The following is a 22,531-nucleotide window of genomic DNA, read 5'->3' as shown; positions in this document are numbered from 1 at the left end:
CTCTGCCCACCACGGGTATCGAAACCCGGATTCTACCGTTGTAAGTCCGCAGACATGCCGCTGTGCCACTGAGGGACCCTTCTTGCTCATGAAAGACATCTGTTCAGGTATGAACCGTTTGTATGCTGCTCGATTTGCAGAGTATGAAATGTTTGTGTGTTTCTTGTATTCCCAGGAAGTATGATCAAGGTTAGAATATTTATTTTAGGTGCAGTTTTCGAATGTTTGTACGTTAAAACAATTTCAAGCTTAGAATGTTTCTGTAGACATCTTGTACTATAAAAAAAAACCTGATTAGGATTGAAGTGCCTGTCGATTCCCTTAACTCAGAATCTTTGTGACTTCAGAGTATTACAAAGGAAATTTTGTTCATCACTTATGTATTGGTTTCGTACGTAAAATAAAAAAAATCGTTTAAACATCCGCTTATTTTTCTATTAAGGAAATTGTGTTTATAATGTATGCATTGGCTTAAAAACTACACACATGTACGTAGTTTCTGTACATTCATAACATATCAATTTTAAAAAACGTTGTATGTGTTATATATATGTGACAGAATAAAAATCCGCTTGTAGCATTTCATATTTTATGCAACACAATAAATAAGTATATATATATATATTCATGTGATTAGTATATAAAGTAGTGTGACCTACGTTGTGAAATGTTACGTGAAAGCAAAAACCTAATATTATTACGTTATATATAATTCAGTAATATATGAAATGTGTAATTTTCTAACTCCACCAACATTTCTATATTTAAATTGATATTTAGTTACATCACTGGTACTACGATTTAAACCTTTCAACCAACAACAGTATATATGTTTTTCAGGTAATATATTCCCCAAACTAACGTTACCTGAACAAGAATTATGTGCTAGTTTGTTTTCAATAAATTTCACGTTTTCTTGTAGGTTTTGGTTTTGGTGCGAGTGATTATACATTTTTTCGGCGGTGGGAGGGAATATGTGGCCTTAATATAGTTTCGCTAATTTAGAAATTGGGTTTCGAAACCCACGGGAACGGACGACATACTAAGAGCACGACTTAATCATTAGAACATATCGTTACCATGGGAGTGTTCATACAGGACTATACGTCTCACGTTATAAGTATTTATATAATGGTTTCATATTTCTTTTTCCAGTTCTGTTACTCGAAAAAAACACAAAACGAATGTCACAGCAGTCTAAGCATATTCCCAAAACGTGACAAGTTCTAGCGATATGCTCCAATAGTACATACTGTTGTTGTTGATGGTAGTTCGTAATGACAACTAACAAAAACGTCGGTACTTAAAGCTTTATTTCAGAAACACCTGTTGTTCAGCATGACAAACATCAAACTCAAGAAATTTATATCTGCACATAAGACAAATCAATGCAAATTTTACAACCTATCACCATTTATATCTCAAATAAAGTGCTCTATTTTATCTGAAATATAAAAATTAACTCTTCTTGGTAATGTAGCTCAGTTACAATTTCCTTTTTTGTTCTTCTTGGTTCAGTTATGTCTATATCAGCTCAGTAACCAAGAACGCATTTACAAGCAGGAATGTGTGCTATAAAATTTAACGTTTCTTCTCCAAGCTTCTAAATTGTGCTTTAGACAGCGTTGAACGTAATGTTTTAAAACACTAAGATTCAGGTAATTTCCTAGCGATGTGTAATTTGAGTTTTCATTTGATAAGCTACGAAGTTTCTTTTAAACTGAGTATTAAATACTTCTTAACTGATTGCACGCTATGCTACTCTCTGACTTATTATTCTTCAAGTACCTCTATTTCTAGATTATTTGAAAGCTAGCTCTTCGTCCGCAACGCTATTAGCAGCCAAACAAATGGTATAGCCATACCTAAAACATGACTTTACACAGTTTATGTTATATTATACAACATAATCTTGTTCTAACCCATCCGAACTATTGGTCTACACAAAACAATAAAATAAATTAGAACTTATACTATTTGAGCTATGACAAGGCAAACTAGTCATAAAATAATACAATTCATCCCAGCTTTCTCCTCACTTAATTTTTTATGCAAATCAGACATTTGACAATTACTTATATAATCTGAAATACAAATAATATTAATTTAGTCTACGCTTATAAATTAACGTTTGATAGAAGTGGTATTAATATTTACATTTCATGACGTTTCACTTTAATGTGAAATATGGTTACTATGAGCAACAAGGGCAGCTTAGGAGGGAAAGTTTGGATAAAACGGCCCCCTTAACTTCAAACGCGGTTTTCATAAATGATGATGAGCATCATAAAAAAGCAAATGGTTTTAAAATGAACTATGTTTATTATAAATGTCATTTTTTGAAAAAAAATGATTGGACATAGAACCTTTTTTTTTTGAGAAATATAAAATGCACTTCTTGCGACCCCCCCAAGATGAGGTAAAATGATTCCCTTATAACTCATAACACCAGCAATTTAAAGTAAATGCAGCATTTAAATCACTAAAAGCGTCATTTAAATGCTCTAGACATGAATCAAGAAGACCATGCGCACGATGTGCATTATTTAAGACAATGGCGCAAAATAACCTTGGTACTAATGTGGGGCAGTGATGTATATTGCAGCCGAAGCCTAGGGCAGAAATATACGTCATTGGCATGAGGAAAGACAGACCCTAAGCCTCTCATCGTAAAGCAATTGCAGGTTATAAAAATTTAGTGAACTTGGACTGTGTTTCTTTTACGGTATATTTAGCTGTCTATAGTTCTTCATTTTTCAAATTAACAAAGTGAAATTCCTTTCACAATACTTACATTAAATCAAAGATGTACAGATACAAACAAAACATGAAGCCAAGTTTGGACTATTAACATTTGCGCCAGTCCACCAATGTGTTTATTTACTGGTCACGTGAACAATAGTTACATATAATACATTTTAGATAGAAGTAAGTCGTAACTGACGATATACATGGGGTGGCCGTGTTACGAAGGGACCTTCTTACCTCGCTTTCCCCCTACCGATTTTGGATGACTAAAAAGGTAAAATTAGAGGGTTAGTAAGATCCTGTGAGGAATCAACATATGGAAAGAAATACGTCTTCCAAAGACTGAAATATGTTGAGCTTGCAGGTCTAATCACCTGGAGAACATGTCGATAAATGTAGCACGTATAGAGCGGTTCATATTATAAGTTAGACTGAATTAGAACCAGTTTCACCAGCATATGGTAGCAAAAAGGATAATGAAATAGTATATTTACAATATGTGTGAGTGTGACACATCATACACGTACGTAGCGTTTCTCGTACCTGAGTGAAGTGAAGCGTGACTAATCTGTAAAAAAAGAATATTACTCAAATGTCGTTAGTTCATTAGACGTGTTCCTGGCCCTGTTAATATAAGCCATTTTGTACCTTATTGCGAGTGGAATGCACCTCAAAGGACATGCTGCATAGAAAACGGGCTTATAAAGTCTGCCACTAAGCGTTTGTACATTAACACATCCTGCAGTTTTGGTTTCGATTATTGATTTGATTCAGTTTCTGATTAGGTACTCTACGATTATGTCGAGACATCATCAACAGATAGCGATCATCTACTTCTGTTGCAGACGATGGTCAAAGTGTCTGAAAAACTGACCTATTGACTTTGAAGCAAGTTGTAAATGTAGACGCCATTACGCTTTCTGTTCGGGTCGTGTTTCGTTCTTCTTTATTAATTACTATCATCAACTTGTAATTTAATTATTTGTTACAATTTGATATTGTTAAGCACAAAGCTACACAAAGGGCTATCTGTGCTGTGCCCAACACGGGTATCGAAACCCGGTTACTAACGGTGTAAATCTTCAGACATATGCCGCTGCATCGCTGGGGAGGGGGGCAATTATCAACAGACTTATCAAAAGTCCCGATTTCGGCGGGTATTAAAGTATTAAAGCAAACTTTAAAGTGGTGTTAAAATATATATATATATTCAATTGTACGAGTTATATAAATATAGCCTATAGATGGGGGGATGACCATCACCCCCATTAGACCCATCTTGTTCTCAATATCCCACTGAACAATTTCCAAATATAAAGTACGCGTTAAACATTAACGTTAACTTATACTCGTTATCTGCTGATCAGACTTTTTTCTGCTGTTATTTTTATTTATATGTAACTCGTTTTTATTGCGTTTTCAACATTTTTATCACAGTCTGTGTTTTAAATTCATGACCACCACATCTGGCTGTTGTTCACCACGTGTATAGTGTTGTAAACCGTTCTTAGGGTGAACCGATCTTCCTTCAAATCAAACTTTACTGCTACTGGTAATTTGGCTTAGTAAACTTCTTACGATTCGTTATTTAATATAAATAAGTAAACTCAACCGTTTTGAAAAACAAGATGATTACAGGTAAAAAAGACATCTGAATACATTATCTTAGTCACCTGCCTGATTGCCAAATATGTACGTTACGATATATATTTGGATGAAACAAAATTGAACTTCAAAACTGACTCGTTGTTTTCCTTAATGTAGTTATAATGATTACCTGTTTTTAGTTTACTTTTTACGTATTAGTGAATTGGCCAGTTCACTGACTGTGTTACGCATCCCAGTTTAGCGTATTTTCTTTGTATTTTCTCGTTACAAACATATTTCATGTTTCTGTGATAAACATGCTGCGATAGAGGCATGCTACGCAATTGCTGTCTGCCTAGTTCTTGTAAAGTGTTTCTAACTTTCAGATAGGCCCTAGAATACATTGAAATAATAGACTCGTCACAAATATCTATGTACTTTCCAATACTCATTGGCCTGGTGGTTAGGGTGGTTGACATTGTTGCTAATTAATTAAAAATTATCTTTTTATAGCGCTATTTATCATATAGCTAAATGTGTTGCGGGTTCGAATCTCCCTCACTCAAGATGCTCGCCTTTTCGGCAATGGGGGCGTTATGATGTGACGGTCAATTCCACTATTCGTTAGTAAAAGGGATGGCTAGCGCAGTTAGCCTTCATGTATCTTTGCGCGAAATTCAAACCAATAATCATCACAAGATAAACTAACGCTATGAGTTCTTGCAGGCAAGTAACTCTCTCGTCATATTCGTTTTATTTTTTCTGTTTTTTTGTTGTTGTTGTTTGTATAGAGGTCCCTTCTTCTGTTTACAAATGAATTTAGTCACCATCTCTAATCCACAAAGATAACCCAGTCAATAAGATTTACAAGAGTTTCAACAGCTCGTGCATACACGTGCTTCAAACACTGTTGACCGTATTACTTGAGAGCGAACAGACTGGGAGTCAGTCTCTTCTTTGTTGAATTTGTCGTCATGTAATTACACGAAGTGAGAAATAGAAACGGCTTTGTTTGACACGAAAGTATAAATAAAATGAAATATGGTGCCTTATAGCAGGTTAATAAACAAACAAGGCAAATGTGTCCTTAAATATGCATATGTGTTTGTGTTACGATCATTTCAACTAATACAGCCATGATATATATGTAGTTTTCATGCAAATGATCATTTCATCTTTTTCAAGCGATTCGCATGCCCTGCATAATTCGTTAATCCGTGGTTGACACTGTTGCTATTTAATTAAAATTATCTTTTTATAGCGCTATTTATCATATAGCTAAATGTGTAGCGATCGGGAGTCTTTTTGAGAAATCACGTGAATGATCAACGCGAATTAAATTATGCACGTGGTTGCTTTTTTTAGACTAGTTATTGATCTAAACGAATCCACATACTTACTGGAGCACACTTTTCTGATGTCGATTTTGGTGAGTTGTGTCGTTGATGTATAGGTTTCATATACTGAATGTTTAATCCACATACCGTATAGTTCTGGTGGTAGATATTGTAGCGTTGATTTGGATACGTGCTTGTTTTAATGTAGTATACCTGATCCCTATATTGTGGGTCTGACTAAAGTATTCTAAATCTGATTTAGATACCATATATAGTTTAGATGTAGATGATGTAGCACTGATCTACTTTTACTGTTTTTTGGTTCTACTAGAATGCAGGTATGAATTACGCATTGTAAATCTGATCCAAGTATCGTATGTTTTTTGTTAAGGTACTGAATTTTTGATTGAAATATTACACCTCTGAAGTAGGTACTATATATAGTGCTAGTCTTTAGGTAGTGTAGCTTAAATCCATTTATTTTAGTCCCGATCCAAGTTTTGTAGGTCTGATTCAGATGTTGTAGGTGTGATCCAGTTTTTAAAGTTTTGCTCAGATAAAGAAGTTTGATCTAAATACTGCATGTTCAACCCAGTAGATGCGATTCGCTGTTGTTCATCTTACTCAGATATACTCTTTATGATCCTGATAATGACATTTGATCCCAGTGACGTATAGTTATGACCCATTTATAGTAGACCATACATCTGATTCAAGTAAATATTGCACCTATGATCGGGATATTTGAGATCCGATCCACATAATATAGTACAGTTCAAGCCATTCTATAACTTGGATCTAGATATTGTAGGTTTGATCCTAGTATCATACGTAGTTTACATTAAGATATTGTAAGACTAATCAAGTTAGCGAAGTCTTGTGCAGAAACTTTAGATATGATCTAAGTGTTTATCTCTTGTCCAGATCTAATCCAGGTAGCACATGTTTGATCTAAGTATCGTGTAGGCCTAGTCTAGGGAATGTGGTTCTGGTCCAGTGATTCAGGCGATGATTTTCTTATCCATACACCGTGTATACAAGATGACAGAGAATGCACTAGAGACAGATAAACATATTTATTCATTGTTAAATGACTTAGACGTACAGATACTGCTCTAAATGTTAGCCTTCGGCGCTTACACAATTCCTATGCACAAACGTGAATGCCATGCGCTTGTCCGTCTGGTTGGTCGTGATCAGGAACACTTTAGGGTCTTTAAACCTCTGGTTGTTGGAATAATTTAGTCAAGTTAGGGTGTTCTGCATGAAATTTAACAGCTATTCAAGTAAAGTCCTATGATTATCTCCGTATAAGAGTGCCATTTCAACCCTTTCTGATATTGTGTATTTCGCCATTATAAAGAACTTGAAAAGTGAGGAGGAACACCATTTGTGTATTTGTACAGCGACACCTTGTATATCTCAGGTTACTATAGATCTGCTTCAAACACTAGTTATTTGTACAGCGACACCTTGTATATCTCAGGTTACTATAGATCTGATTCAAGCACTAGTTATTCCAGTTGAAAACCAGCATAAATATTGACCAGATTTTGTAATAATGCTGCTAAAGGAGCCCGTTTTTGTCGGAAATTTGCTCATTTTTATTTATCACGACATTTTGGTCATTTGAAATGTAAAATATGTCAATGGATCGAACTATCAACTTATATTGAATGTTTACCTATGGGTAAGTCATTGATATAAAAAAGTTTGAGTAGTTATAAATAGCTTAGTTTAAAAGGAGCGCATGTGTATATCCAATATACGGTTCGTTTTGAAACTAAATGAAACCTACCTGGTGTTCTATACAATGGGCTAAAGTACTGTTATATTTGTTAGCAAATATATATGGCTAAACTATAGCATGACTATTCAGCTGTAAAAAGCGTTTTCCAGTCTACAGAACTAGTTAATCTAGCTATAGCTATACTCTGACGCTGGCACCACGCCCAGTCGACTTCGTTTCTCAGCCCACCTTAACTATGCATTAAGCTTTACTTCGATATTATTTACCTTCATATTCCGCGAAACTGGCTTATCGCCCACGTTTCTCGTGCTGCTTATAAACTGGTATTGCAAAGTAATGCGATCAGCAACATATTAATTTGCTTGGATATTTTTAACTACGTAAGTTAAGTTAATCTAGTTTCAACGACATGTATTTCTTTCTTTATGGTACATCAACATCATTTGTCCTCAATTGATTCTCGTATTATTTATTACTGAAATTTATTTAGTTATGATGTAGTTAACGTATCTTTCTTCATATTTCTAGAATTAGCAAGACATCGACATCACACTATAGCTCCACAACCAGTCTCTGCTACAAGTCGTTCTTCTCCTTGTTTCAACTCTTTGCCGTCTGAACCATCCGATTTGACAACGAAACGAAACACGTCTGAGAAAAAATTTTCCGAAGGTCTTCGGTCGCATGTGCTTTCCACGAGCACGGACCTGAGAATTAGGGTTAGCCCGACTATGGGTATTTCTGAGAAGCCCGAAAGCCGGTGTATTAGTGAAGGAGCTGGTACTGTAGAAGGCTCTCCTGGCGAAGCCCCGCTGTCCGTAATGAGGCTCGTAGGTCAGTCTTCGCCCTTGCCGGCTACGAAAGGCAGTCCTACCCTAAAAGAAGAGCCCAGTTCTACAGCACTGAATCTAGCACCATCAACTGACGATCTAAATAGCTCCTGTTATCAACAAGACTCAGATGAACCTGAAGACAAAGGGGGTCAGGGAGGGGATTATGGAGACACTAACCGAGGTCCAGATACAATCGCGATTGAAGAATTTCCTAAACGCAAACAGCGACGATACCGTACGACGTTCACTAGTTTTCAACTAGAGGAACTGGAAAAAGCTTTTTCTCGAACGCATTATCCTGATGTTTTTACAAGGTAAACTTCAGCAATTTAGATAAAAACTTGACTTGCTTATAGTTAAACATCGTATACGTACGTTAGTGTTTTTTTTTTTAGCCAAATGTTATGCACGAAACGTAACCACTAATTCATTTTCACACGTTTTGACGAACTTCTTCTTTAAACTAAATATTTGTCACGAATTTTTCTTTACTTTCTTTTGTAAGTTAAATGCAATATTGTCACGGGTACAGTTTACGAAAAGAAAAAAAATGGCATGAAATGTGTCTTTTCAGTTTGGTTAAAACAGCATTATATTTATATTCATCTTGATATTGAGATTTGAATATTTTCACTGGTTACTAGATATTTTTCAATGATTTAAAAACGTGTCATTACAGTTTGTATTAAAACTATACTAAAACTAGAGAACACTCGGTCGAGCGCTCCCAAAAAATACGAAAATGTGTCCGCATGTCTGTCGTTATCATCGGACACGGACCATTTTTGGCAGAACAATGAGGAATAACATTCTACGTATGTCCACCAAGTTTCACCAAAATCCCATTATTTTTGAATGAGTTATAGAGAAAAATCGGCCCCATGTTAACAGATAGGGATTTTCGTGACCTTACTGTGACCTCGACCCTCCAAAAACTAATCACTTCTAAGTTGGGTCATAGTCCAAATGTATATCAACTTTCGTCCAAATCCATTCAGCCGTTTTTGAGAAATATTGCTGACAAACAAACAAACACACACAGGGGTGAAACATAACCTCCGTCATAACCTTCGATGATAGCTTTGAATGCTCTTTAACGATATTTTGATCTCTGGTTTTACCTTCGTTTGTTTATTCATGTGGATTTTGGGTAACATACGACGAAAAATTTTGATCACGTTTTACTTAATTGTATCAATTTAACACAATCGTAGAAGACGTGTAAAAACGTTTTGTGGTAATTTCCAAAACCTCCAAAAAACAGGAACATACAGAAGATATACTTATATATTCAGGAAGCTTGAAGGAGCTACATCCTGTCGAAGTATCTTCCAGGCATAGTGTGTTATAAGATACTGCTCTACCTATAATTGGAATTGATAATATTATAGCTATGATAGGGCATAACATATACCTACAAATATATATGATATGGCATAACCTACATCTACAAATAGCAATTAAAAGACAGCCTATATCAACAAATAGCTATGATAGGGCATTACCTACATCTGCATATATCTATGATAGGGAATAGCCTATATTTCAAATAGCTTTGATGGGGCACAACCTATATCTAGAAACAGCTATGGTAGGGAATAACCTACATCTACAAACAGCTATGGTAGGACATAACCTATATCTACAAATAGCTATGATATGGTATAACCTACATCTACAAATAGCTATGGTAGGGTATAACATACATCTACAGATAGCTATGACATGGTATAACCTACATCTACAAATAGCTATGATATGGCATAACCTATATCTACAAATAGCTATGATATAGTGTAACCTACATCTACAAAAGCTATGGTAGGGTATAACATACATCTACAAATAGCTATGATATGGTGTAACCTACATTTACAAATAGCTATAATAGGGCCTAACATACATCTACGAGTAGCTATGGTAGGGCATAACATAAATCTGCAAATATCTATGAAAGGGCAAAACCTATACTGTGTATGGTGGTCCCATATATATATATATTGTATCAGTTGTCACGTTGAAGTGAGTTACATGGTTCCTGATCCATGGCTACACCTCACTGAAGATATTTGGATGGTATACTTATGTAAATAGCTATTGGATAGATGGAAATCAGTCAGCTAATCGCAGCACCCTGTTACAAAATGGTTTCAAGAGTCCCAGAGTGATGTCAGCAGAATGTGGAACTGCTTACAAACTAATGATACATTTGTATAGACACGTGGACGTGGTATACCACTGTTTACGACGCTATTCTGGCTCACCGCAACCATAGAGTAAGGCTTCAAGATTGAATAATACGTTCACAGCCGCAACTGGGTAGTGTGTCAGTGTACGTATTGTATAGAAACAAAATTCACAAGGTGGATCTGTTTGTCAGGTGCTATAGAAGATGTATTCTGGTGTTAACAAAGCACAAAGCAGATCTCTTGCTATGGTGACTAATGCAGACTAATATTATTTTACAGACAAGTCGTGCTTCACCATGCTAATTTGGAGAAATTCTGAAACCAAATCCACTACACTTTTACACAGAAATATGACACAAATAGCGGTTGTGGGAGTGTAGTGTGAGAAAGAATAAGCACGGGTGAGCGTCCTGACCACTTTGTCCTAGGAATGGTATGGATAAAACCATACGAAATAAAGAACACACGCTAAGACTCTTCGTTCCAACATATGTTTATGCAGTTGATCCCGAGTTCAGATCACACATACACACAAAGAGATTCTTTAAAGCTATTAGGGAGATACTGACCAGACGGAATGGCTTTCACACTCACCAGGCTTCAATCCCGTCGAGCATGTATGGGATATTCTTGGGAGACCTGACACATTCTTGCAAGTGACGTGACTCTAGACAGACATCTACGAGTAGCTACAAACAGTGCTATATAGTGCTGTAACAAAAGAATATATAATATTACTCTCTGTGACCCCAGCGGTAGTGAACAGAAAACAGCAACAACAAAAAACAACAACAAGTATATTACTCTCTATGACCCCAGCGGTAGTGAACAGAAAACGACAACAACAACAAGTATATTACTCTCTATGACCCCAGCGGTAGTGAACAGAAAACAACAACAAAAAAAAACAAGTATATTACTCTCTGTGACCCCAGCGGTAGTGAACAGAAAACAACAACAACAACAAGTATATTACTCTCTGTGACCCCAGCGGTAGTGAACAGAAAACAACAACAACAAAAACAAGTTGGTAATTTTGAGAAGTGCGTCTTTCAGGTCTTCAATTTTAAGTTGACTTATATATCATAATTATATGATAATCTAATTTACTTACTAGTCATTATATTGATATGTTATTATCATGTCCTCGCTTCATATACAGAACATTATAATCGTTTAGTATGTTGTTTGTTTTTTGCCTATGAGCAAAATTATTCATTCTAGTTAACAACTTCTGTGTATGTACAGTTATTAGAAGAGAAGAAGCCTTTTCGAAATATCTGATATCATATGAAGTTAAGCTATTTATCTACTGAATATGTACTTCGATGTTTTTGTTACTACTGTTCATAACTAGTTGTATTTACATTTTGTACTTTATCTCAACCTCACTTTCTATTTACTTGTTTTGATTCTTCTCTTTTTCTCTCTCTCCCTTTTATATCTTTATTTTTACGTACGTAAATTTATTCATCTTTCCTTTTAGGCTATAAAAACTTTGTTTGTATTCCCTGCTTAATTTTCTCTGAATAGAACAAGCAACTTTAGATAAAATATATCTGTATTTTCACACCTGCCAAACTTCGTCAACTATAGTGCTCACAGAGCTTATAATTGATTGAGAGTGATATCAGCAAATACGTGAAAAAACTCATATGTTCTTATCTTACATATATAAATATATAGGGGGCGCCATGTTTCAGCAAATTGTAATGAAAAAAAAATTTTTTTTTAATAAAATAAAGTGTTTTCTTTACATTTTTAAGTCCATAATTAACAGCATAAGTTTTTAGAATAAGATATATCTTACTGAGTGGCAGTCTCATCAATCAAGCTGAGATTCAGGAATTATATTTACTATACATTTGAAATGAGTATTCGAGAGATGATCAAGTTCCTCTCAAACGTGAAACAGTTATATGCGTGCAGATCTATCGTTAAAAACGTCTACGTCTGTTCTGAAACTGGGTACAAGTGACAGAAACTCTTAGAAAAACGACACCGAAAAATTTAGTTTCATTAAAAATATTGATTACAGTGTTATGTATATATATAATTTATTTATTTTCCATTTACTTATTACTTCTAATATTAAGAAAGTTATTTTGTAGTAATTCCTAAATTGGTTGAACCTTGTAAGATTATTTAGATTACGGCGAAAAAAATGTAGACAGCAGCGAACGTACCCAACTAGTGAATCTAATTGTTATAAGTTTCTGTTTTGTGACATTGCATGCTCTTAGTTCGACTTTTATGTTAAATTATCAATATGGTTAACTAGGTTTAATTCTGATATATGTTAGTAGAGCTGGCTTTGAAATTATTGATAATTATATTAATATAGATTTGAAGGGCTCTGATATTTCCCAGTGCAATTTTCACTTTTCTCTATATTCGTTTAAACTGATAATTTCATTCTTTTTTTTTAAGCCTTGTCAGCGTTAAAGTCAGTTTTAATGCTAAGGATAAAACAAACAAACCTAGTTTTAAGCAAGTGATAAATTTGCAAATTTAAAATTTTTTACAACAGTCTAGTTTTTATGATCATTAGACCCGAACAGAATTTCTAGAGGTCTTTAACTCGACATTTTTTATATTCTATGAGCTATTATTTTTTCAACATAAAAGGTTCTGTTAGAACAGGTAATCAGTCGGCGGGAAGGCCTGAAGCGAAAACCCAGATGCTTATTCTCGCCTATGATTCTACTATAGGTCGTTTGTTGGGAAAAGTGGAGAGACTGTTCTTAATATGGATGTTAAGACGTTAAAACCATAACTTAATGAGGTGGCTAGCAAATAATAGCTTCAACACGAAATTCATAATAATAGGTTGGAAAAGAGCTGCGGAAAGAGGAAAGGAAATGTATAGGGGTAGTTTGAGGCTCACCAGGACCACCGGAAACGAGTCTCACAATCAAAATCCCCATCACTATATCAATTCCGGCAAATTAACTACAATCACTTTAAGTCGTATTGAAAACGCTTTGTAGAACTTTTTTTTAATGAGCGATATTAAACACTAATTAATGATATTTGAGATGGTTCTTTCTCTATTGAAATGTGCGAGAAACGCCTAAAATACCTGTTAAAATTTAATTTTAAAACTTACTAATTAGATAAAATAATATCAATACTTACTGCATTTTATTTGAAACTCTGAAAGTCCAACAGAAAGTAATGACACGTTCAATACTGACACAACCCTAATGGCAACTCTGGAATAATTTATGCGAATTCTTTAGATGCTCATTGGTCTGTCTAGGTTAACAACAACAAAAATAAATTGATTAATTAATAACGCTAGAAATTAAAACTGTTCATATCAAAAGTTTAATTTGTATGAATTTGTACTTGCTCAACCTTTCCTACAGGTTTAGATGTTCACACTAAAAGTCTGATGTCTGAACAATTGTACTTAGTCAATCTTCTACTACAGGTTTAGATTATAACACTAAAAGTCTGATGTCTAAACAATTGTACTTACTCAATCTTCTACTACAGGTTTAGATTATAACACTAAAAGTCTGATGTCTAAACAATTGTACTTACTCAATCTTCTACTACAGGTTTAGATTATAACACTAAAAGTCTGCCTTGTGAACATTTGCGCTTACTCAACCTTTTCTACAGATTTAGATGTTTAAACCAGAGGTCTGTCGTCGGAACATTTGGACTTACTCAACCTTTCCTACAGGTTTATACGTTCAAACTAAAAGTCTGCCGTTGTCTGTATTAAAAGAAACCATGTGGTGTCAGCAGATTGGCCGACGACATTGTTTAACCTGTTGTATTCGATTCTAACAATACTCACAAATAACTGTATTTTAAGTGATATTCTCCCTGTTAAGAAATCTATATACATATACAGTATGTATATAACTAACACTATATGCCTTGCAGTACGACTTGATGGTCGTTACAAACAAACAGGAGAAGCAGTCATCACTCGGTTAGTTCAAAATGGCACCGCAATTCAGTACATATCATTCAGTTTTCTAATAAGGACATTTCAGTTGGAAACAAGAAAGTTTTAGTAACATAGTTAGTGTAACTAGCAGCACACGGCTGATGGAACTTCACTGAAAAATATATATCTATTTTCTGTGAGATGATTATCTGAAAAAAAGAAACAATAAGCATGTCTCACCAGTAGATGATATGTATTTAAAGTGCAAACGTCTTTTACGTAAGAGAGGAAGTAAGCAACGGTTTTACAGTGAAGAACAAAATCGTTTCAAATGTTTAAGTGGCTTGAAAACACACGTATTTATTAGGCAACAGAAAAACCCCCTTTGGGTGTTTGAAGTTTGGGAAGTATCTCATAAATTTTAGTAACAAATAAGGTACAAAACAGCCAGAAATGGGGCATAAAAGAATAGTTAAAATACGTCGACGTTTCACCGGCGTTAACCTGGCGTCATTCAGTAATTAAACCACGTGACGTTTCACATTAACCGGTAACATGAAGCCAGGTTAACGCCAGTGAAACGTCGATGTATTTTGATTATTCTTTTATATCCAATTTTGGCTATATTGTACCTTATTTATTATCTCTAAGCATACCAAAAAAAGTGATACTTTTTACAATAGCCGTACTTGATACATAAAACAACAAGCTTCTGTAAGTAAAATTAACTGTTTTTAACGACTGTAGATTCACGTGTATGTATAAAATACTTTAAACTGGTTTCAAATATAATATTTTCTCTTTTTAGGGAAGAATTAGCCATAAGAGTAGACCTCACGGAGGCCCGCGTACAGGTAAGTCAGTTGATTGGTTGTATCTAAAATATATCAACTCTCGAACGTATGCGCATACATAGTGTTCATTGCCAAAATGTTTGGTGTCCTGCTTTTTTATCATTACAATGTTAAGTTGTGAATGTAAACATTGATTGGTTCTGTGATATGAACATGCTCTATGTTGAGCCTGTACTCAGCTGTCAAGATACGATCGCTTCATTACGAATCGTAAACAAAATCCACGTTTTGTGTCTTAGATACAGCTAAGTTTTTTCTGTAGGTATCACTGGAGCATTGTATCCTGAGAGGTATACTACATGTACTACTTATCCACTTGTAGCCTCCGTTTATAAAAAGAAGTAATATTAATTTAGTTAGGATAGGACATTATCCCATCACACCATTTTGTTCTCTGTTTTAGAGATTTAGGTTGGCAACGTCATTGCTAATAAAAACAAATGTAGTACAATATTTATTCTTTTATTTTCCAAATAATAGAAATAACAAATCTGAGTATATAAAGATGAACAGCGATTATAATTTTGAGAAAGACTGTCAGTCTTTTAGTTAAAGAATTCTAACATATGGGGTTGAAATTCAAAGGGATAAGTCATGTTCTAATTATTAGGAGGTGTATTAATGCACTATACCCTAACATGCATCGTACTTTCACGTAAAACCCCTCTTGCAGAAATAGCTAAAAATAACTAACATTATATGCAGAAAAAACTCTGAAAATATGGCGATCAATACACCAAACATCAGACTTCTAACACTATGACATTATCAAACTCAGTGATCATACACCAAGCACCAGTGTTCAAATATTCTGAAAACTAGTGATTATACATTATCAAACTCAGAGATTATACATGATAAAAATCGGTGATTTTGCACCATTAAAAAACAGTGATTTTATACTATCAAAATCAGTGATTATACACCAAACACCAGACTTCTACTATTATGAAAACTAGTGATTATACGTTATCAGAATCAGTGATTATACATCAAACACCAGACTTCTACTATTATGAAAACTATGGATTATACATTAAGGATCAAAAACTGACATTATCAAAATCAGTGATTGTACATGATAAAAATCGGTGATTTTGCACCATTAAAAAACAGTGATTTTATACTATCAAAATCAGTGATTATACACCAAACACCAGACTTCTACTATTATGAAAACTATGGATTATACATTAAGGACCAAAAACTGACATTATCAAAATCAGTGATTGTACACCAAACACCAAACTATTAACATTATGAAAACTAGTGATTATACATAAAGTACCACAAACTGACATTATCAAAATCAATGATTACACTATAATAACCAGTCGTTCCACATAAAAACAAAAATAAACAATGTTTATGCGCTAATAACCAGGAGTATAACTTTATGAAAATCAGTTATTATACTCAAAAGACTAGGCCTTTGATATTATCAAAATATGTGATTACATACCTTAAATTAAGTAATGTTTAATTTCATTATAATAGTCAATGTGGGTGCATCAATCAGACATTTGACTTTATGAAAATCGGTTATTATATAACTCTTGATAATATAATAATTATCGTACCTAAATAGCTAGGCATTTTACTTTTGTGAAAAGCAGTGATTATAAGCCAATAACCAGGACGTCCAAGAGTCTGACATAATTAGGATTACCAAGATGGTTGTCTTCTGCTGACGCTTCGATTGCTCGATCACCAATTCTTCTGTGTGATAGTAAAGTTAATTCAAATAAAATGTATAATGTGTTCTAAATATAAATAAATAACACTGTGCTATTAATTCATACCCTAAAAATCCGATTTATAAATGACTTAAATAAAACATATAATAATTACAATTCATTTACTTAACTTAGTTCACACCATAACAGTTGTTGTCATGAAAGTTGAAGATATAAATAGCTCCGTCTGTTGTATCACAGCTGGCCTGATGATCTGTGGTAACGTTGTCACTGGATACAGCAGATGTAGTGTGGGTAACATTTATATTATAGGGTGATCGAGTGAGAGATACCAAACTGATTTCTTATGCGAAGAATAAAATACACTGAAGTTTCTGAATAACATATTTCATAGTTGCTGGAAGACGCATGGAATCTTAAAACAGGTATTGTTAAAAGCCACGTGTTGTAACTGACATTGTTGTAAGTCAAGTGTTCTATTCCAGTGATGAAAATAGGACGGTATTTCTTGTTGGATCACTCAGTATATTCTTCTTTACTTTCACTCGTAATATCTTAGAAATAATAAAATACATAATTAGATATCAATAGCCAGGCAATTGCTGGTATAAAAAATTACCGATTGTGCTATTGTAGCCTCGACTATTTTTAATCTATTAAAGTGAAATATTAAGTAAAGGAGTTTGTTAATCAATTGCTGAGTTTGGCTATTGTTATTACTATTAGCAAGTTAATTAGTTCATTGCAGTAAATATTAAGTTTATAGCTCCACAAACAATAGAGCTGCGAAATTAATACCTAAGTGAATTTTCTATTAGAGGTAATTTATTTGTGAAGTTAGGCCTATCAGTGAAAATTGGTTACGCTAAACGTGGAATGTTTAAGATATTGTTAAGTGGTCTGGGCTTTCATTATTTTTTTTACTGAATAATCCAAAAGAACTTGGCCAACAATTGAAACTATTACAACAGTAGTGTCAGTAATGATATTGTTTTGTTGAAAAAATCAAGAATCAACTTGAAGATGATGACACGTGCTCGAAGCGAGATTGTCAATTTCATAAAAATGGCAAACAGTGAAAAGAAAATCAGGAAGAAAAATAAAGAAATTTTAAAAAAGATCAAGAAGGGAGACATGAAAAATTAAAGGAGAATTTTAAAAATGAGTCTTAAGATTTATAAAAGAATTACAAATAAAAATAAATTTAATCAAAGAAGCCATAGAAAATGTGATTGTAGGACCTTGCTGGACTTGGACTACTCCAGCTACAACCAACACTACCTCATAAAATTAAGGAACTTAGCAGGTCAACTCAACAATTTCACCCAAACGAAAAACCAATGTTTATGATGGAAAGTTGCCATGGAGACATTTCGGACACATATGAAATAACTTTCAAGGTGAATGAATGAGTAGTGAATAGCAAGATACTCATCTTGCTGCATATTTAAAAGAATCAGCTTTAATAACATTAAGTAATATTCTAACTGAGAGATGTAACAACTATCACACGTTAGTGGCCATGTTATCAAACTGATTTGGAGGGTTTTACATTGGAAAGAAGTTCCTAAAGCAAAGTTTAGGAGCAGACCAAAAAGGAAGAACGCGAGACTTTAGCCGAATTTTCTGGAAATCTGTAGAGACATTCTCAATTATATTATACAGGTGCTTCAGGTGAAATGATAGATTCGTTGGCACCCGACTAATTTATGGATACCATGATGAATGCAAATATGAAAACTGTAGGAGTACATCTTTAAAGGAAGCCGTGCATTTCGTGATAAAACTAAGATAAATTAAATTCTCAGATCAAAAACTAACAGTAATTTCCAGGAAATTAAGAGACTGTCAACTTAATTAGTGTATAGACATTAAATCCGTCTGATGGTGGTCTACTCAAAGGATTACTTAAACAACTGACTGCTCAAAATGGAAGAAGTGAATCACAGGATGAAAGGTGTTTCAGTTGCAACGTAAAAGGGCGTACTACCAGGAACTACAGATAAAAGTTTTTAGAAAATAAAAACTGCTCCCAGAGAATGGCAGGAAAAGGAATTGGCTATAAGTGTTTAAAACATGAACATTATCTCCAAGAGTGTGGTGAATATACCGGTGATAATAATCTAAGGAGATTATGTGCTGAGAATTACAATACTCATCTGTCCCAATTGAAGTATGAAGTGCATTATTTAAGTAAACATTCACAAGTCAATGGATTCATTGATGGGAAGTCTTGCTTTTTGTTAATTGACACTGGTTTTATGGCTTACCATTATTTCACTTGATCTGGTGATAATAGCTGGAAAATTGTCTCCAGAGATGAAGCAAGAAACCTGATTGATGCAAACAGCAAGTGGTCATAAAGCCCTAGAAAAAGAAAAGTTGGAAACAACTCTCTTTAGTGGGAAGCTTCTTTACAATATACAACACTATTGTATAGATAATTGACAATGAGGACGAATGCATATTGTGAATTGATTTCATGTGGAAACAGATGTGAGGTTAGACTTGCTTCAAATATTTTCACAGGCTATAACCAAGCAATCATTGTGCACTACTCGAAAATTACAGCACCAAAGCAACTCTCAGTGACAACAAGGGAAGAAGCACAAGATAATAAAGATAACCAACCTAAAGAATCACCGAGAAAGACAGAGAGTTCAAGCAAAAGGTCATCCACTATGATGCTCTTTGACGTACGTCAGCGGGAGAATGAACAACAGGTTAGCTTCAAGGAAAACAGAAAACTTTGCTAGAAATAAGCTAACCTGCTGAAGAGCACGTCGTTCTTGTCGAGATCATTTCCAATGTATCACAAAAGACGGAACCATAAGCAAGTTCTTTTGATCACGTACCCGAAGTGAGCTCCTAGTGACAAGATGGAAAGTGGTGATAAAGAACATGTAAGTCACGGAAAATAAAATCGCCTCAAAGATTTAGTGGCTAAAACGTTTAGGAACAGCAAATAAGTAAAAAAATGTTTTGTTAACCAAAATTGTAATTATACTTTATGTTTTACATATTTCAGTAGTGATTTGATCATTGAAATGTGTAGGCTTGTGAATATTAATGTTGTTAATTGTCAAGAGTTACTTTATTGCTAATTATAAAAGTTTTGAATTTAATGTGCATCATTTTCTTTGTGTAATGGGATTGTTAAGGAACCTCATAATCCAAGGAGGGCCACCCAAGTGGCTTAGCGGTAAATCTAAAGGCTTATAACTCTAAAAACTGGGGTTTGATACCCGTGGTGATTACAGCATCGACTGCCTATTGTATAGCATTGCGCTTAACGACAAACAAACAAACATCCAGGGAGGGTGCAGTAGTGTAGCTTCTATTATTTAATCTAGGCGTTTCTGGAAGTCTGTAGTGTTGTTTAGCTGGAAAGAAGTTTAACGTGATGTAATAGACTTCGCTGTAATTTATGGAATGTTCCACAAAGTCTAGGAAACAATATGAGCCACATATAAAGCCAGTTAGTTATTAAGTCTGTTGGATTGAATTACAGAGTAAACATGTTTGTTAGTCAGTTAATGAGTAATCAGTGCACGATTCAGTCGGTTTGGCTGTTACTGTCAGTCAGTTAGTTAGTTCGGTGCTGTAAATATTGAATTTGTGTTTTGAAGAAAAATAAAAATACAAAATTAGGAAGTACAAGCAGCATTTCTGTTAGACTTAGTTTATTTGTAAAGTTAGGCCTATCAGTGAACATTGGTTACACTAAGCGAGGAACTTGAAAAAATAAAACGTTTTTGTTATCGTTATAAAATTTTGTGATTACATGCTAGTTCCAAAATTTTAACATTATAAATATTAATGATTGTGCTTCAATAGACAGGCTATTGACTTAATTATGGAAATCAATGATGATACACCAATAACAGTGCGTTTTTTATCATATGAGATCATATGCCAGTAATCAGGTGTGTAACTTAATTAAAATTAGTGATTATATACCAATAATCAGGCGTTTGATATTATAAAATCATTAATTATACATCAATAAGCAGGCATTTGATATTATATAAGTCAATAATTATTCATTGGTAACCCGTCTGACGTAATGAAAAACCAGTGATTATAAACCATTAACTAAGCGTCTGACAGAAGGGGGGGACTTCATCTCTACCAAAAATTTATTGTAAGGATTGTTTCAACTCGGTAAAATACTGTTTGATCATATACTTAAAGATTTTTTTCATTAAGTAAAAACACCTAAGCTCCAGATAAAAACCTCTTGCAGACATGTCGACCTTGCTTTTATTAACGTAAGTTAATCAGCAAATAAGCACAAGCGGAATGACGAATAATTTAAGAGAATTGTACAAAAGAACATAAAATAAGTATAAGAAGAAATGTTGCAAAATTAAAAAAAAAGAGTAAAATAACTCGAGTTTAGGTTGTTGGTATACATATATATATATATATGGAAGAACTCATTAAGTTACTGTAGTTATCTGATTGACTTATAGTTGTTTTTCTTATTGTCAGTAGAGATTACTTTCGGTGAACGTTCGAGATGATGAAAGGGATTAAATCGATGATAAGCTTTTGAAGGTTGACAGGACACGTGTTACGTACAAAACAAAAATCTAAAATGTTGATAAAGAACTGTGATGACAGTCTGTAGTAGCGGATATGGTTATAAATGTGCAATCTTAAGCGTTACATCTACAGAAAATAAAATTAGACCTTACATTACTCTCCAACAAATATAGTCAAGTTAGTTTGAGGTATTACTTTCTATGTCATTTATCACACTAACTCACAGCATGCAGCTTACATGCCCGTATCGACGTAGGTTATTATCAGGTTATTTTACATCAGTAAAAATATCTATTTACTTTTAGGATGACACGTTGCCACATCCAATTTTTCACGAAAATTCTGCATCATTTTTTTTTTCTGTGAGCGCAATTGGGCCGACGGTTTACTTAAATAATTTTACAACAATAATGAACATCTATTTATATAATATATAACGAGTTTAGGCACGTAAATCTATACACAGGTATATGATAAGATGCTTATTAAATTTGTAAATTGCACATTCCAAAATTTTAACTTTTTTTTTTTTCTCGTGTGATGTCATACCAAAGTGAATAGCATATTTATTTTAGTGAAATGTTGTGAAGTTACAGAGTGGCATACTGCTTACCTATTTCCATAAAGCATCGTTTTTAGTCAACATATTTTAGATCAATATTAAATAGATTATTAATGTTCCTAAAAAATCTTAGCCCACTTTCTTCAGGTGAATTCTCGCATTCTGAGCTATCGTGGTTATTTTTTCATAATGAGTTAGTGAACGCTCGTATTTGGATGAATTAACAGTACTTTAGAAGGCTTAGTTTTCCCTTATGATTATTAGTCAACATTATTTTTGATTGAATTAACAGTACTTTAGAAGGCTTAGTTTTCCCTTATGATTATTAGTCAACATTATTTTTGATTGAATTAACAGAACTTTAGAAGGCTTAGTTTCCCTTATGATTATTAGTCAACATTATTTTTGATTGAATTAACAGTACTTTAGAAGGCTTAGTTTTCCCTTATGATTATTAGTCAACATTATTTTTGATTGAATTAACACAATAACGCATACCTCATATGTTTACTTGTAAAA

At 33.9% G+C, this 22,531-nt stretch overlaps 1 protein-coding gene across 3 annotated transcripts in view; it reads left to right on the top strand.

Moving 5' to 3' along the window:
* Window positions 1-22,531, top strand: part of LOC106465723 (homeobox protein aristaless-like) — a 53,615-nt gene that overhangs the window by 18,485 nt on the left and 12,599 nt on the right. For 2 of the 3 annotated variants that reach the window (XM_022393641.1, XM_013925961.2), the window contains exons 2-3: window positions 7,951-8,569; window positions 15,160-15,205. In XM_022393641.1, coding sequence (XP_022249349.1) covers window positions 7,951-8,569; window positions 15,160-15,205 — 665 coding nt within the window. Of the gene's footprint in view, window positions 1-6; window positions 108-7,950; window positions 8,570-15,159; window positions 15,206-22,531 lie in introns of those variants that run through there. The other variant, XM_022393642.1, reaches the window with a different exon arrangement.

This window comes from Limulus polyphemus, unplaced genomic scaffold (genome assembly GCF_000517525.1).
Source record: "Limulus polyphemus unplaced genomic scaffold, Limulus_polyphemus-2.1.2 Scaffold2031, whole genome shotgun sequence".
Classification (NCBI taxonomy): Eukaryota; Metazoa; Arthropoda; class Merostomata; order Xiphosura; family Limulidae; genus Limulus; species Limulus polyphemus.
Note: the sequence above shows the minus strand (reverse complement) of the source record. Positions and strands in the feature narration are given on the sequence as shown.